At 40.2% G+C, this 16,430-nt stretch overlaps 1 protein-coding gene and 1 non-coding gene across 2 annotated transcripts; both read right to left on the minus strand.

The window, feature by feature from the left end:
* Nucleotides 1–3,834: 3,834 nt before the first annotated feature.
* kif23 (kinesin family member 23) lies at nucleotides 3,835–15,662 on the minus strand. Its single transcript, XM_070907342.1, has 24 exons — nucleotides 15,626–15,662; nucleotides 15,260–15,326; nucleotides 14,940–15,068; nucleotides 14,510–14,615; nucleotides 14,134–14,270; nucleotides 13,894–14,006; nucleotides 13,048–13,218; nucleotides 12,846–12,890; nucleotides 11,831–11,943; nucleotides 11,440–11,561; nucleotides 11,219–11,321; nucleotides 11,054–11,133; nucleotides 10,856–10,975; nucleotides 9,912–10,071; nucleotides 9,593–9,754; nucleotides 9,319–9,485; nucleotides 9,053–9,226; nucleotides 8,678–8,875; nucleotides 7,363–7,683; nucleotides 6,860–7,093; nucleotides 5,328–5,416; nucleotides 5,150–5,228; nucleotides 4,444–4,514; nucleotides 3,835–4,344 (listed from the first exon to the last, which is right to left on the minus strand). The coding sequence occupies exons 1-24, from the start codon at nucleotides 15,637–15,639 to the stop codon at nucleotides 4,329–4,331; spliced, it is 2,991 nt and encodes a 996-aa protein (XP_070763443.1). The 5' UTR covers nucleotides 15,640–15,662; the 3' UTR covers nucleotides 3,835–4,328.
* LOC139287201 (Z30 small nucleolar RNA) lies at nucleotides 11,669–11,764 on the minus strand. Its single transcript, XR_011597406.1, has one exon. It is a non-coding gene; the product is annotated as a Z30 small nucleolar RNA (small nucleolar RNA).
* Nucleotides 15,663–16,430: the final 768 nt, after the last annotated feature.

The following is a 16,430-nucleotide window of genomic DNA, read 5'->3' on the forward strand; positions in this document are numbered from 1 at the left end:
ATGAGCCTACACAACAATGGCTTCCAATATTTTGAGTAAGAAATCAGTCATGTCTTGAATTGCGTTTGTCAGAGGTCACCCTTCTCAGTGTTGACGTGTAACCACAACAACAAGCATGAGGACAAATGGATTCCTCATCACAACTTGAGCTCGAAATGATAACGTCAGGAAATAAAATGGACAGTGACAGACTTAACATCTGTTCGAGTCATCTTTAGAAAAAGTCATTGGCTATAAAGTAAGAGCAGTTAAGTGACATATCGGACTGAAAAGCAGAGCAGGAGGAGGCAGCAGATGGGATGAGATGTTCTGAACCACTAACCACATGCGCTTAAGGGTCAGAGCAATTCTCATCCAATGTGCCTCTAAACAGCTGAAAAACCAAACTTTACCTTCGGGAGTCTCAAGTCGAGTTTGTGACTCTTTGACCCATCTGCTCGTTGCAGCCGCACCAGCAGAAAAGAGAGCGTGGGAGCTTTTACCTCTTATTAACACTGAACACGGTGCCTCATGCCTCCACTGTGCCTTTTAGTATGCATTAAGGCAGAGGAGCGTGAGGTGAGCAAGCAGTGAAGAGAAGCCCTGCAACAAAAAAAAAAAGCCAGATGAGTCCCGAGAGGCTGGGAGATGGGCTGAATGACAATTGACTGGCTGTCAACACTCATCTGCATTCGCATATCTTTCTGGCCCGACACATTTAGCTGGCAGGCAGCCACGGCCTTGACATATGAAGACGTAGTGTACAGATCCTGCTCAGAGCTTTGATTTGCAAAGCTCTGCTCTCATGCAGTATTTACTTGTGTTTCCCACTAATTGACTTTCATTGTCAGGGATTGTTATCCCTGCCACTAAAAGAAGGCAGAAAACCTTGTAATGGGTTCTGGTTTAAAGGACAGCTGTGGCTGTGATTGAGGTACTTGTTTCGACATGCCCTTCACATCAGCAACCAGTCAGTTGTTATGGTACAGCTTTGGAAGCAACTGAAACCCCCATCATATCTCAGATGCCCTGCACAGCCAAGTATAGAGTGCTACTGGATAGGGTTACACTTTCATCACACCTATTTAAACTCATGCCCACTTTTCACAGCCTGAGTCAGTACAGCGTGTTAATCATATAAGCAGAAAGAGTTCATGAACCTGCTGCTCAAGTCAAATTTGCCAAAACAAAATAGCTACTTTAAAGATGCTATAGTCAATATTTTCTACCAATTACCAATGGATCAAATGACTGTAATGTGAAAAGTGTCACTCGAAGTGACAAACCTACAGCTCTATGGCGCTTTAAAGCGTCTTTCAGCTCATTGTTTTGATTTTCAGGCCTGTAACTTTACTGTTTCGGTTCACTCTCATCGCTCTCATAGCTGTTTTTAGCTGCAGCGGGGCAGGGCAGCTTTTTTCAGTTAGTTTCAGTGAAAAATCTCAAAAAACATAACTTATGAACATAGTGGAACATTTAACACCTAAAGACATTTCCCTCAGGAGTATTCAAGAGGTAGACACAAACATGGCTCCAAGTGAATGCTGATGTGTTCGGTGTCTGCTGGATGTGTAAATAGGCAGCTGTTTGATAACAAGTTTGCCAGATCAACTTATAAGCTGATACTGTGTCACCACAATGATATAAAAAAAGGCTAGCTTTTGAGCTATGGTGAGTAAAATAACGTGTTATGAAAGCAGAAAATATAGTTTTAATCAGATAAGTTGTGAGGAAATGACTGTATGACAGGTAAAATAGTGGACTGTGTGATGTATAACCACTGAATTATGAATGGCCCTCATCAGCATCATAGATTGGTGTGAAAATTATTTCATCCTGCCTGTGCCAATGTGCCAAAAGGCAGCTTAAGACCTCTTTATCAGAGTCATTGAAGCAAAGAGTCAATAAAACACTGCAATTAGGCCTGCTCTTTTAAAATCTGAGATGGTCTAATTGACTGTGTGTATTCAAGTAGAACATCAGAATTCCCTCCAGCAAGTTTAATAACATTGATAAGCATAATAATAATCATAAGCTGGACGCTCTGAAACGCAGAATGATGTATTCTTACCGCACAGATGGATGAATGGTGTTGTCTTGAGTACTTGGGTTTATGCTCATTGCAGGCCTTTGTGTGCAGTTTTCATTTGTTTTCCGCAAGTGTCTCTTTGAAACTGATAACTTTGATCAGGGACGCAACAGGAGTTTCATGATAACATCTTTATAATGCTCACGCCACTTGGTTGTGGAGGGCTTGTAGTGAGGAGCTGGGGATAATAGTGTGGTGCAGCACATCAAACAGAGCCTGGTCAAAAAGCAAAGCACTCAATATCTCATAGGAGTGAATTTAATGGCCACTGGTTGCTCCTGGCTCTTGACCCTCTCCAAGAGGCTCCATGTTAGTCACTCTCCAGTGCTTTCCAATTGAAACCCAGCCAGACTGCTAGTAGATGAGATTTTCACTGTCTACTCAAAGCCTGGATGACTGTACCACTAGCTTCAGCTGGTCATTAGTCTGGTGATGCTCAGTTGATAAGAGATGGTGAAACTGGACACTGACATTTTAGTAAGTTGGAGTTTTGCTGCAGTTTTCAAGCTCGGGTTTTCTAAAACTTCTGTCTGCTGACAGTGGTTTGAAATGCATCGTAGATTTTTATTCAGTCAATAATTTACAGTATACTTTGGCTTTTTATCAAAGCCAAAAGCAGCAAAACCACTAATACAGTGGTGGAAAGTAACTAAGCAAATTTACTCCAGTACTGTAATTTAGAACAACTTTGAGGTACTTGTACTTTACTTGAGCACTTCCATTTTAGGCTACTTTATATTTCTACCCCACTACATTTAAGAGGGCAATATTGTACATTTTACAGTTTTACAGTACATTTATTTGACAGATGTAGTTACTTTAAAGATCACTATTTTACATACAAAACATACAGTATGATCTGCATATAAAATGTGATGTACGGTTATAGAATAACAGTATAAAAAGTTAGTAAAGTTAGCTCACATCAAAATAATGCATCATTAAAAATAACCCAATAATCTAATATAACATGGAGGACAGTTTGTTAATTGAGTACTTTTATAGGAGTATTTTTAATGGTGTGGTAGAAAAAGAAAAAAAATCTTGTAGGTTATGACCAAGCCACCAAACAAAGTCAAGAACCAACCACACAACAGTGAAGGCCCGGACACACTCAGGCTTTTTAATGCCTGGGACTCAGCTGACTCCACCTGAAGGCAGCCAACCAGACTAATTTAATATGGATTTATATACAAGGTGTCTTGTTTAACATAATGAATATCTAATCAAGCATGAGCGCAGGAAAGCAATTTCTGCAAAGTAATTGAAAGCAGACTTTGTTTATGAGAGAATATCGCTACACTCTTGGCACAGGATCGCCCAGAGCTCTAACTCGACATTAAATCTCTTTTCAAGCATCATTTTGAAATAAACGAGTAGTCTCTCTTTATTAGCCCATCAACAGTTCTGCTGACTGCCAAGGATTGTTAATCTGTTGTCTTGAAGCAGCACAAAATTGGTCCTTGCTAGAATTTATCACTTCAAATCTGTGCTTCTCTTCATTGATATTCATCTGTTAGCATGTTAACAATGTGTCAAGAAAGGCTAACTTGAACAGTGCAGTATGAGGGCTTCCTCATCACAGCTGTCAGGCATCCCGTGCCTCTCAACTGAACCTGTGTTCAAGATGTATAATGTACAATGTACTGCTGTCTTGTGCTGCCATCTAGTGTTCAGAAGTTGTCCTGGCACTATTTACTTGGAGCATTATGCTTGCATGGTATTCTTCTTCTGTGTATAAACACACAACAAACTGGTGCGTCAAAGGAATTTTATTCCTGGGTGTACAGTGAAGGCAGGAGAGCTCAGTTTTATCAGTGGCAGAAGTGAATTGTTACATATAAAGAAAGAAAGTCAAAAAGAACTGGATTATTCAAGCTCAAAAGAAATGACCACTCAACATTATGCAGTAGAAAAATCAATATTGTGGCAGCTTCACAATGACTTCTCATGTGCCAAGTAACAACTGTTATGTTACACACAAATGTGCAAACAGACTCTTTTCAGCAGCGGGGCCACACTAACTATTTGCCATCATCCTTAACTGAATCAAGTAACACTCGTTTTCTATTGGTTCAAATACAACATATAAAATATTTTACACGGTAGCTTTGGTGACCCATGTATACACACTTTTGCATATATAAAAAGCATGGAAAATGTTTAAATATCATCACTAGAAGCTAAATATAAAAAAGTTTTGACTATTGCACAACAGCCAGGTGAGGGAAGTGATCACTGGAGCAGCTGGCGGCTGCTTTTAGGGTTTTTTGCGCCTGTAAAAAAAAAAGAAAGAAAGAAAAAAGATAGTTAAACACTGTGTCCTGCAGAGGAAATGCTATTCTCAGATGTGATCTATAAAGATGACGGCTTACTTGGTGATCCCATGATGCTCATAGCCGGGACCCATGTTTGATCCAGCCCTCATCTCCACAGCCACAGAGCACTGTGGACAAAAGACAAATTGGGACCCAATAAATTTACATTTCAGTTGGCACCGTCTGAATGATGGTGCATTAGCAACACTGAAGACAAACACTGTTAGTTTTCCTGGACACAATCCACACCAGGTCACTTCATACAGCATTTTTAACACAAAATCATAGGAATAACACCACACACAGAGGCTAAGATATGTTCAGTTCTTGTTGAAACTGTCAGATGTACCGATTTAACTCAAATTTAAATCGTTAGTCATTTTCACAGCTTTTGTTTGTCAACTGTGATTTATTAACATTGTAATTTGAACATCTTTTGGATTGTTGGTCAGACTTCAAATATTACAGACCAAACTGTTCGTTGGTTAATAGAGAAAATCAGCAGATAAATCCATAATGAAAATAATTGTTGTTTGTAAACCTCATATTAAATTAGGTTTGCATTTTACCAAATAAAAAGATTTTCTAACTACAGGAAGAAGAGACTTCTAATCAGATGTGTTTAATGGCCACATGCAGTTCATTACATGATCCATCTGCTTTCTAAACAGTCAAACACATGCAATGGTAGTTTATTGGAGACTAATCAATATCATCATCATCATGATCATCATCCTCATCATCCTCATCATCCTCATCCTACCCTCGTCTCCACATCAGTCCAAGCTCCATCTGTTCGATTTCCATTGGCGGGTGTGCCTTCTGAAGATTTTCTTTTGCGGCTTCAGACACCAATGTATAGTGACAAAAAGGAAAATGTTGAAAACATCATTATAAACATCTGGCTAATGTGCAGCTAATAACTGGCTGTAAGCTGCTACCTTGGGACTGCAGTGAGCTCCTGTTTCAATGTCTCGATGTCAGTGAACTGGACAGCCTGTCCTCCTCCTCTGGTTTTAATCACTTCACCCTGAAAAATGAACAAGTATGAGGTAATAGACAACTTTAACTGCTAGTTCATCCAAAGTGAAAATTCTGTAAACGTCTGGTGTTCCAACTTTCTGCCCCTCTAAGCCCCATTGCCTCTAAACACCTTTATATCCCGTCCATGCAAGATGTAACATACCAGGACAGAAAAGGCATAACATGCTTCAAAGACCTGTCCTAAACTGAGGTTTAATCTACCGAAGGCCCACTTCTTGAGATATTTACAGATCAGACACTTTGTGTAGTCTCAAATATCCTGCTTTCCCAAAGCATCTGACACCAATTTTATTGATCTGGTGCTTGCCTTCAATCCATTAACCAAAGGATCAGTATCAGTTCTCTATCACTTAATATCAGGCCTGAAATGTGCCCTTTTAACCAAAATCAAAGCAGCTTGGGAGTAAGACAGGTCGCTCCTTCTCTGAGGACGCATGGGAACCTCATGTGTTCTCGTCACCCATTAATCAATTCAGCTCACATTTCTAAAGAGACATTATCTAAAATGTATTCTGAAATCAACCCCAGCTGTGATAAATGTAAAAGGTGCCAATGCTTCCTCGATCCACATGTACTGGCTGTGTCCCAGCTTAGAAAAATACTGGAGATGAAAACACTCTCAGACTCTACACTGTGTACTTGAACCTAACCCACCTAGCAGCCCTGTTTGGAGCTGCTGATGAAGATGCACATGCTCTGGCTTTTCCCACTCTTCTAACTAGACGAGCAGTATAACTTCTCAATAATTTGAGAGCATGTCTTGTCTGAAGCTTGAGAAGAGTATGAGGCTCTTACAGTCCTTTGCAAGACTCAAACATTATATTCACTCATTATTATCTTATTTATTGTAATTGCCATATTTGCTTTTGTAATCACATCTGTAACCACCTTTTCATTCATTCAGTTAGTTACTGTGAGCAAAGACTTCGGTTTATGTAATGACCAGTTGGGGCGGGTGAACATTTACACTGTATAATGCCTCTTGGATGAAAATTAATATAAAGATTTTTTGGAAAGAGATGTGACATGTTCTCAATAATTGAAAATTGAAAAAAGGACCATAGATATGCACCCACCGACTTGCTGAGTCTTTTATGGACATAAAACCTCCCCCTGAGATGATGGTGACTACAAGGACAAGTCTCTTTTTCAATATTTACCCTCTGCAAAAAAAGTAAGACAGCGTACTGCTGCATATTCTAAAAAATGTGCAGGCGTCCCAGAACCAGAAAAATGGCGAGAAGCATGGATGAGATTGACGCAGCTACACAGATTGTACTGAGTCAAGTTACAGAAATGAACTCTTAAAATTGACATATTCCTTTGATCAATGTGAAAACATTAACTGCAGCTAGCACCAGCTGTAGCAGCCTCCACGGTGAAGACATTTTCAAATATCTGTTAAATATCCTGTTGCAGCGTTCATTACCTTAATGAGTTTGGTCTGTATCTCGCCATCAGAGGCAACCTCCTGATGCGTCAACACATATCTGTCGCACTTCGACAGTGCCTTCTCACTGGGCGCGGACACCTGGATGGAATTGGGGATGACGGGCTGCAAAACCGTACCCAGGTCCATGCTTGAGGACGGCTTGTGGTCCACCCACTTCTCCCCTCCAGCAGAGCGGGAGCGGCGGTGCAGCGGACGCACCGGCGTCGTCGTCTACAGAGCGGGGAAGCAATTGAAAAAGAAGCCAAAAAAAACATGCATAAAATAAATGATCACATCAAATCCTCAAAGATGTGTCATTAAACTGGTAAAAGACAAAAGGTTATCTTCACTTGTAGGAACCAAAATTTGGGGAAAACAGTCAAATATTCCCCCCCAATTAGTGGAGGGAAAGAATCTGCATAACACTTAGAATTCTAATCAGAAAACTAGTTTCCATTATACAACCTCATGCTGCTGCTGCCTGCAGCGAACTCACTGACCCTGTAGCTTCTCTCAATTAGGTCTAGATCAAATGTAGGAGAGTTGGCCTCGTCTTCCTCGCTAGCACAACACAGAGGTCTCCTCCTGGCTTGGCTGGCTGAGGGGCCTGCTGGGGACTGGGTTGTCGTGGGCGTACTAGGGGAATGGTAGCCCTGCCTGCTGTCCTGGGACGCCCCTACAGAGATGCAGTTAGCCATTGACAAAGAGCTACTGGTGCTGGGGACGGGGCAGGCGGGCCTTGGATTCATTTCAACCTCCTCATTTCTAGCGGCACTGACTGGCCCTGGCACTGGCCTGACATGGGGAGAATCAACGGGGCACTGGGGAGCAAAGTGGGAGGACTGCACAATCACATACATGCACGGTTAGATACAGCGAGTACAAAGAAATCACATAAATGTTACAGGAGCTGGAGGAACAGGATCAGCAGCAGACACCTGCAGTCTAATGTAAACTAACACATCAGCCTTGCAATACATTCTACCTTTGTGAGGATTATGTTACATTTTCATTGAGACTGTGTGAAAGAGTATTGTTATTTCTAGAGCTGCAACAATTGGTCGATTAATCATTTCGTCGATGGACAGAAAATAAATCAGCAGTTTTTTTGATAAATCGATTAATCGTTTTAGGTTATTGTTCAAGCAAAAACAGTTAATGGTTCCAGCCTCTAAAATGGCAGACTTAGTTGCTTGACTGTTGTTTGGGCTGAAGGAAATTGTGATGGGTTTGTTGTGTAGACCTACTGATTAATTGAAGAAATAATCAGCAGATTAAACTATTATGAGTTAATACTTGCAGCCCAAGTTATTTTGCTGCCTACTGTATGTATATGTGGTTACAAAATAAGAACACCTTTACATATATTCCAATGTGGCACTGAAAGGATCAGTTGAATAATTTATTAGAATTAATTGGCAACAATTTAGATTATTTAATCAGGCAAAAATTTTAATAATTTGCTGGTTTCAGCTTCTTTTATTGATTGATTTGCTGCTTTTCTTTTTATATCGTTGTAAATTGAATATCTGAAGATGACACAGTGGAAACATTTGAGTAATCTAAAAAAGTATCCATACATTAATCAATAATAAATAATTGTGAGTTGCAGTTTTATTCCAATGCAACTCATCACTGAAACAAATTCCAGATAATTGAATCAACACTTCTGTGAAACATTCTCATCAAAAATGTTAAGTTTTAAGTTTCATAATGGTAGTTAACACCATCACATTGAGATTAGTGATGTTAGTCCGGCCAGGACAGTAGCTGTCAACAGAATTCTAGTAAGCTACCACCATCAACACAACGTACGGGGAGAGGCGAGGGCGAGGCCGATCTCTTTGCAGGGAGGCGTTCCTCTCTGGAAGGCCGCTTAGGCTGCGTCTGACGCGGTGGAGGATCAGGACGAGTCTTGCTCTCCGTCACGATGGCCTTGAGCTGCTTCAGCTTCTCATCTTTCACCCAGAGCTTGTTTTGCATCTCCAGCTGCATCGCGTTAACGCGTCTGTCCTGCACAGCAAGACGCATCATGTATAAGTGCATAGTGTATAACTGACAGTATAAGTGATCATTGGGAAAGTTGAGGTATGATAAACTAAATAATCAAACTGAGCTACTTTTAACAAGCTATAGTACACAGAAGGATACTTCATTAACAACACCTGTGTTATAAGAGGAGCAACTCACACATTCTTTCTCCCACTTCTGCTGGGTGTCTGAGACCGCACCGTGCAAACGCTGCTCCATGTGTCTCTTGTCAGACAGCTCCCTCTGCAGCCTCTGCTCTCTGGTTTCCAGTTCCTGCTGCAGTGAACGCTTGTCACCCTCATAGATTTTAGTAGTTTTCTGCAGGATGTCGATCTAGAACAGAACCATGAGGGACACTTAAGAAACTGAGCAACACATGTCCAAATCAACGATCTCCGGGAGCTTTGAATGTTTTTGTCTCTCACCTTGTGTTCTTGCATCTTGGTTCTCTTCTCCAAGCGTTCGATATCCGCCTTGTTGTTCTGGATGATCTTGTCCTTCTCTACTAGTTTGCCTTTTTGTTCATGAATAAAATTGTCATTGGAAATGAGGTTGCTGTTCAGTTCCTGAAGCATGGACTTCATCACGTTGGCTAAAATGAGGGAGAGAACATGTGAGCCAAGATAAGAAATCAAACTTTGAGTAACGTAAACTGTCAAAGCCAAGAGGCGAGGGTTGAGCTGGAGTGTGAGCAGCCACCTGCGTTGTTGTATTCGTTGATCATCATCTGCCTGATCCTGTGTCTGTTCTGCAGAGCTTCGATCAGCCTGGGCAGGGTGATGTCATCGTGAGCGTCGGTCAGCTCAGAGGAGGGTAGAGGTGGGAGGCTGTGCAGCAGGTGGCTTATAACAGAGGGCATGTCTAAGGAAACAGAGAATTAACCCAACTGCTACTGTGAAAGCTTTCTGTGTTTACAAAAGTGTACAAAATATTGTTTTTATTCATAAAAAGTGTATTACTCCTATAATCAGGCTTGTCTTATTTAGCAGATTTGGCAGATATACAGTTCATAAGTTACCTCTGTCTACTGGACCGCCATGCTCCTCCAGCTTGCGAGACAGTTCCTCTTTAAAGGCCTGGTTTTTATGGCGACGGCCCGGGGTGTAGCCACAGATGGGCCTGTCCACTGGCCGAGCCACTTCCACCTCCTGTGTCATCTCTGCAAACCTCATCACCAGCTGCACAAACAGAGCGCGTATTGTGTGTCAGACTAAAAGCAACTTACGCCTTCATTTAAATAAAGTCATGGAGACAGTTAAAGTCAGACATGTGACTGGCAAAGGACAAAAAAGCCGGAAGATCACAGAGCACGGCACGGCAGCCCCCCTAATAGCTAATTTGACACAAGTTCAATTGCATAGGCTATACAATATGAAAATACCAAGTATGACCATGAATAGTCAAGCAAAGCAGAAAAATAAATTAAACAAGTAGACAATGAGGTTCAATAAGGTAACCAGAAAACCCACATTTCATTACTTCAATATAAAAATAGTCACAAAATCACAGTATCTAATCACATTAACATTTCAAGTTTAGATGCACTAAAATTACATTAAAAGGCAACGGTGTCGTGTTACCATAGCAACTGCACCAGCTAATAATAACTTATTTAACTAAACTGGTGTAAATGAACAGAATTAATACAATTAACAAGGAAAGACCGAGTTTGTTAAGCTAGCTAGGTGGCGAACTCATTAGCCCTTTTCTCCAAAACAAAATGATCTCAGACCTCGACGGGATTTACACAGAATAAATTGGGTATTATATAGAACAAGATACAACAATTAGGTCACGTTCAAATCACAAATTACAACTTTTATAAACACTTATCAGGCGGAGGTTGACTCCACACAACCTACCAGTTGTGTCAGTTGGAAACGTAACCACATTTTCAGGCCAGAAAATCCAGAATTCTGGATGAATCCAGGAGAATCCCTGTAAAATGCAGGATGAACTTACCAGGGTTTCCTCGTAGTCGTCAGCCTTTGGATTGACACAAACAACCATTCTGACTTTGCCCTCTCCGTCAAAGTAGTTCTTGAACAGATGGGTTACTTTAGAGTCTCTATAGGGAACCATCTGAAAGAGAGAAAACTTGCATTACCTACGTTGTTCATAAGTAAATATAGTGTTCAGCTTTAGGCTGGTAATTCATACCCTGTTTGTGCCACACATCTGGTTCTCTCTGAGTATCTCGATGCACGTCCGCAGATTCAGCAAAGACTGATTAATGTTACCTGCAAGGTAAGAATAGTTAATGGTTTAATCTCACATGAACTTCAGCTATAGATAAAACCACATTTTGATGTTTGGGTAACAAACCTGCTTCACGTATACGGGTGCCTTCTGCCCCGGTCCTGCCGGTGCGCTCACTTCCTGCCAAGTCCACCAGGCACAGCTGACTGACAGTCACCTGGTTTTTATCCTAACACACAAGACCAGAAAACACTTCTATATCAAAACTGGTGCTTATAATTCCTTTAAAATATGAATTACAGGGCTGCAACTGTGGGACCAGACATTTGGTTTCAGTTTCAACGGACCTGGAGAATGTTGTCGCCATCTGCATCAAGGGGAGCCTGAGCCAGTTTAATAATGAGCACACTGTGGGAGCGACTGGACTCTCTGTTCAGGCGGGTGTTCGCGACCTTCCTCTTCTTCTGACCTGGAACAACATAGGCAACTCTTCAACCATGTTTATTCACAGATAACATCTTCACATGCAATTTCAACTACTCTAACTCCAACTGATCCATTTAACTCTTACAAGACCTGCTCAGAGAGAAGATTAACGGGGTCATTTCCTGGTCAGAGCCGACCCGGAGGCCAGCAATACCAGGTCAGTCACATCTACAATCATCAGTGCAGTGTTTTTCCTTGACTCCCTTAAATTTGACTCTTTGATTTCTAGATGTGGATCTTACAACAACATACCTCTCCAGAACACTTGAAATGCCTCCTCAGCAGACTTGACTTCGACCTCCATACAACCAGCAACATACATGTTGTGATTCTGATCCTCTCTGAGGGTTTTAGATTGAGGTGGTCTACATTGAGAAAATAAAAAAGTGTTAGTCAATGACAACATTTTTTCAGGCAACAGATGTGCAGGATCAAACATTTGGAGGGGGGGATGTTAATGTTGCTTGATTCCAGCCACGGAGAATAATCAAACAGGTACGATCATGAAGTGCCATACAAAGCGACAGACAGCAGGTTTAAGGACATTCGGGAGCTTTGCCTTAACAGCGTCTACAAGCAGCAGCAGGGTAGTGTAATGATCTTTAGGACTAAAGGAACCCTCATCAACAATGGAGACATTACCTGGTGTAGCCGGCAATGAGCGCCTCTGTCAGTTAACTGGGGCTGGGTAACTTGATTCATCATTTGTATCAGAATATACAAAAAAAATGCCCATTTACCAATCCTTAAAGCCCTGGGTGGTAACTTCAAATAGCTTGATTTGTCTGACCAACAATCCAAAATCTCAATGTATTCTGTTTACTAATGGTCATGCTGGAACTAGAGAATATATGGCATTTTTGTAAAAAAAAAAAAAAACTAGTTTTTTTGCAGAAAACATGTTTGTCACAGTAAGGTATCGACTGGGACCCCGTTAGAAATAAGTCTCGTCACTTTAACATGCTATCCCTTGGACTGGTGCTTTGTAGATCATTAAAAATGTTTTAATCAAATAGATAAAAGTAATGTTTTGGTATCAGCACTAGTATAAAAATAGTATTTCAAATGATTTCCAGCTCTACTTCTGGATAACTTCTTAGTTGTGATAACACTGGTTTCAGATTGAATACAAGAAGTTTCCACAACATTTGTAAATGTCTCCAGTGTTGACGAGGTTCCATTCACTATCTGGACTGCACATTTGTGGGTAAGAAGGAAAGTTCGTCTTGATCAGGCTACTAGTCTGAAGTATTCACTGGTCACATACATGAACTCAGTGTTCTGGCGCACAGGTGTGCCTCCACCATTCCACCTAGTAAAAAGAAAAGACAATAACTTTTTGTCTTCCAGCAACTTAGACATAAAATAATCACCTCTAAAACCACTACACCTTAAATACAATACTTGAATGTCTGACTATGCTAATCAGTTCAAACATGTCTTTAAATGTCTTTATTTCCTGTACTCACTTTGGTTTGATTGAGTCTTCCTGAGTTTCCTCCAGGAGATCATAGATATAGTTGTTGTAGATTTCTATGTAGGAGACGAAGATGCTGTAGCTGCTGTCTTCATCCACAGCACTTGTTTTATAAGCCTCCTCCGGCTTAATCATGTCAGCAATTTCAGGATCAAGCTTTTGTCTGAAATCAGAGGAGCAACTTAGGTGTTTTATATCGGTTACGCTGTACAGGGATGCAAACAGGTAAGGCTTAAAAAGATGAGAACACTGTGTGGATAGAGGGGGTCCGGGGGCATGCTCCCAGGGAGAAATATTTTGAAAGATATTCGCTTTACATGATCATTTGTAGTTACTTTGAAGTATATTTGCCGCTGCCTGAAAACTATTTCTACCAGCCATTATGGGGCTAAACAACGCTGCATAAAACACAGAAAAATGAATCAATAGATGCAGTAGCTGAATACATCAACAAGATGACAACAAGATAAAAACGTATGTTGGGAAATCAGCTTATAACAGCTTCTTTATTAACACTCTTCCGCTATCAGTCATTGATAAAATTCATAGAAAGCTTACATCTAGTCTATATGCATAATTACATATGACAAGTAACAAATGCAAATGTGAAACATTTGTCTTAGTTTAAACAATGTTTTTTTTGATAGGTTTATTGTATTAAACAATCAAATTTACATCAGAGTTGCCAGATTTCAAGGCCAAGTGAAACATTTCTCCTCAGATCTACACAAATCTCGTAGGTGACCTATTTTGATGTCAAAACAGTGAATTTCATTGAGAGTTGAGGAGCATCTCTGACTGTGGCAGCACACTGGTATTTCGCAGGACTCAGACTTACCTGGAGGCGGATGTTTTAGGAACAGACAAGTTGTTTTCCCGCCTTTGGCGCTCCAACAAAGCATCAACTTCACTCTGGACCTCCATACCATTTTTGTCATCGGTCTTGAAAACCTGAAAAAAGAAAAAAAATAAGGGTGGAATGAAATTAGATATATAAATCTACAGATTTAACTAAGTATATTAAATTATGTGGGTACAAGAGATGATCAACACTATTCTTAAATGTTTACTCTCTTACATATCTCTTGGCCTGGTAGGGTCCTATACTGTTGAAGATCATGTCAAGTGAGCGAGGTAGAAGTCCACCCTGGCCTGGAGAGCCGGTCATGGTGAACGTCTTTCCGCTTCCTGTGACCCCGTACGTAAAGAGCAGACCTGCAACAACCAGGAAGGAGAGAATCAACTGCAAATAATAATAATAATAATAATAACAACCTCAAAGCTAAACAACTCTTCAGGTTCCTGAGCATGTTAAAAATGCAGGAAACTTCAGTGGGAGAAAATACAGCAGAATTGCTGATATTCAGTAGGCAAATCAGGCAGCTGGATATACATTTAACTTATTATTTAAAAAATAAATGTGACTTCTTTCTGGAGCTGGCCAGCGTTCTTACCATTTTTTCCATGGATGAGGTCGTCAACAAGAGGTTTGGCCACATGCTCAAACAGCTCCATCTGAGATAGTGAATCTCCAAATACTTTTTGGAAGGAATACTGAGTCTGAGAAGCAAAAGAGATTCTTTGGAATATTTCTGGGAAATACAGTGCATTCAGAAAGTATTCAGACCCCTTCATTTTTTACATTGTTACGTTGCAGCTAATGACAGTGAAGCGAAAACAGAATTTTCCTTTTTATTTTGCAAATGAAGTAAAAAAAGTAAAAGTCATCATAATTACAGAACATGCCATGTTGTGGCTCATTGATGTGTTTAATAGTTTTTGAACAATGAAACACTATGGCTAATCTATATCAGGCTTTGGCTACACAGCCAGTACAAGTACAAGTACAAGAACACACTACTCCAGGTTCACTGAATTTGTTACCTCTTTGTACTCTCCATTGCGGTTTGTTTTAAAGCCTTCAGGGGCGTGCAGCTGGATGGTGGTGCTACTGCTGATCTCAATGCAGCACTCCTCGCCCTCCACACCCAGAGGTCGTACACGGCAGTATACCTGAGGAAAAACACACCAGTCAAGTGAGCTCCAGGAGGACGTGTTTATTAATTTTAGTAGTTAGCGATTAAATTAGTAACAAGATTAGACTTTTACAAACTACAACTTGCTAAACATTAGCATATCACATGCCACAAGTAATGAATGCTACAGTTTGTTTGCTAGTTCTTGAACAACTCAGTGACACTCACCCCAACCGGGTCTTTCTGGTTGCTGGGAGGCTTTTTTGGAGGAGGCCTGCGGGGGGTTTTACCCTTCCTGAAAAAATACAAGCCACATTTCATTAGCACAGTACATTGTTAGCGTTAGCTTTTCATTACAGTAAGCGATGGTGCGTTAACAAAGCCACTGGCTAGACGGCTTAGATTATTAGCCCCCGGCTAACGTTACGGCTAAACTAGCCATTCCTTATTTGGATTCCGTGGACAAGCAACGTTATGCTAGTCAAACTGTACCACGACATTTAGCCTTGGCATAACATATGTAGGCAATGTAGCTCACTGTAAACGCAGTGTAAAAAAAAATATATATATATATAACGTTATAACTCTACTTACGCTTGTCTGATCATCGCTGCTTCCTGTTGCTTTACCGTTCCTGTTGCTACAATTTTAAACTTTCCCTCCGCCTCAAATCAGAGGACTTTTTTCAAAACGAGCCGAGCAGCAGCCAATAAGACTTCACAACAACCGAACACGTGTTTCCGCCTTCACTTCCGGGCTTTTTATGGAAACAACCAACCGACACGTAAAACAGGTCGCAGTCCCTCGACACACCGATACGAGCTAACACCAGCACGAATTGCTAAGAAACCATGCAAACAAAAATAAACAGCAATAAGAATTTTCTTTCTTTGTGTTTTAGATAATGAGAGACAGCATAAATTATCATTTTATTTTTATTTTAATGTATGAGGGGGGTTATTTCAGAATGTTGTATCTAAATGTATATTTGTATATTTATATTTATTGTAATGTTATAATTTTCTTACTAGGCTACCAGAGATTATAGTATTATTCTTGTTTTGAACAGTAACAATGTTCGTGGAAGCTAATGGCAATCTAAATAAAGAATAAATAAATATACAAAAGCTACAGGTGCTGGTTGTCATAGATAGATAGATAGATAGATAGATAAATAGACTCAACTAAATCTAAAACTAAAAACTAGGACCATATAACTAAATATGTATAATAATAATAATAATAATGCTTGGCAATATGCTGTACATGACTAATGACCAAGTCATTGTTATTATGATCATTATCATTATTATTACTGTTATTATATCATTAGTAGTATTTATATATAAGCTTTTTTTATTTATTAATGTAATCAGTTATATTTGTCTTTCTGACGTCC

The sequence above is a fragment of the Enoplosus armatus genome, chromosome 6, assembly GCF_043641665.1.
Source record: "Enoplosus armatus isolate fEnoArm2 chromosome 6, fEnoArm2.hap1, whole genome shotgun sequence".
NCBI lineage: Eukaryota > Metazoa > Chordata > Actinopteri > Centrarchiformes > Enoplosidae > Enoplosus > Enoplosus armatus.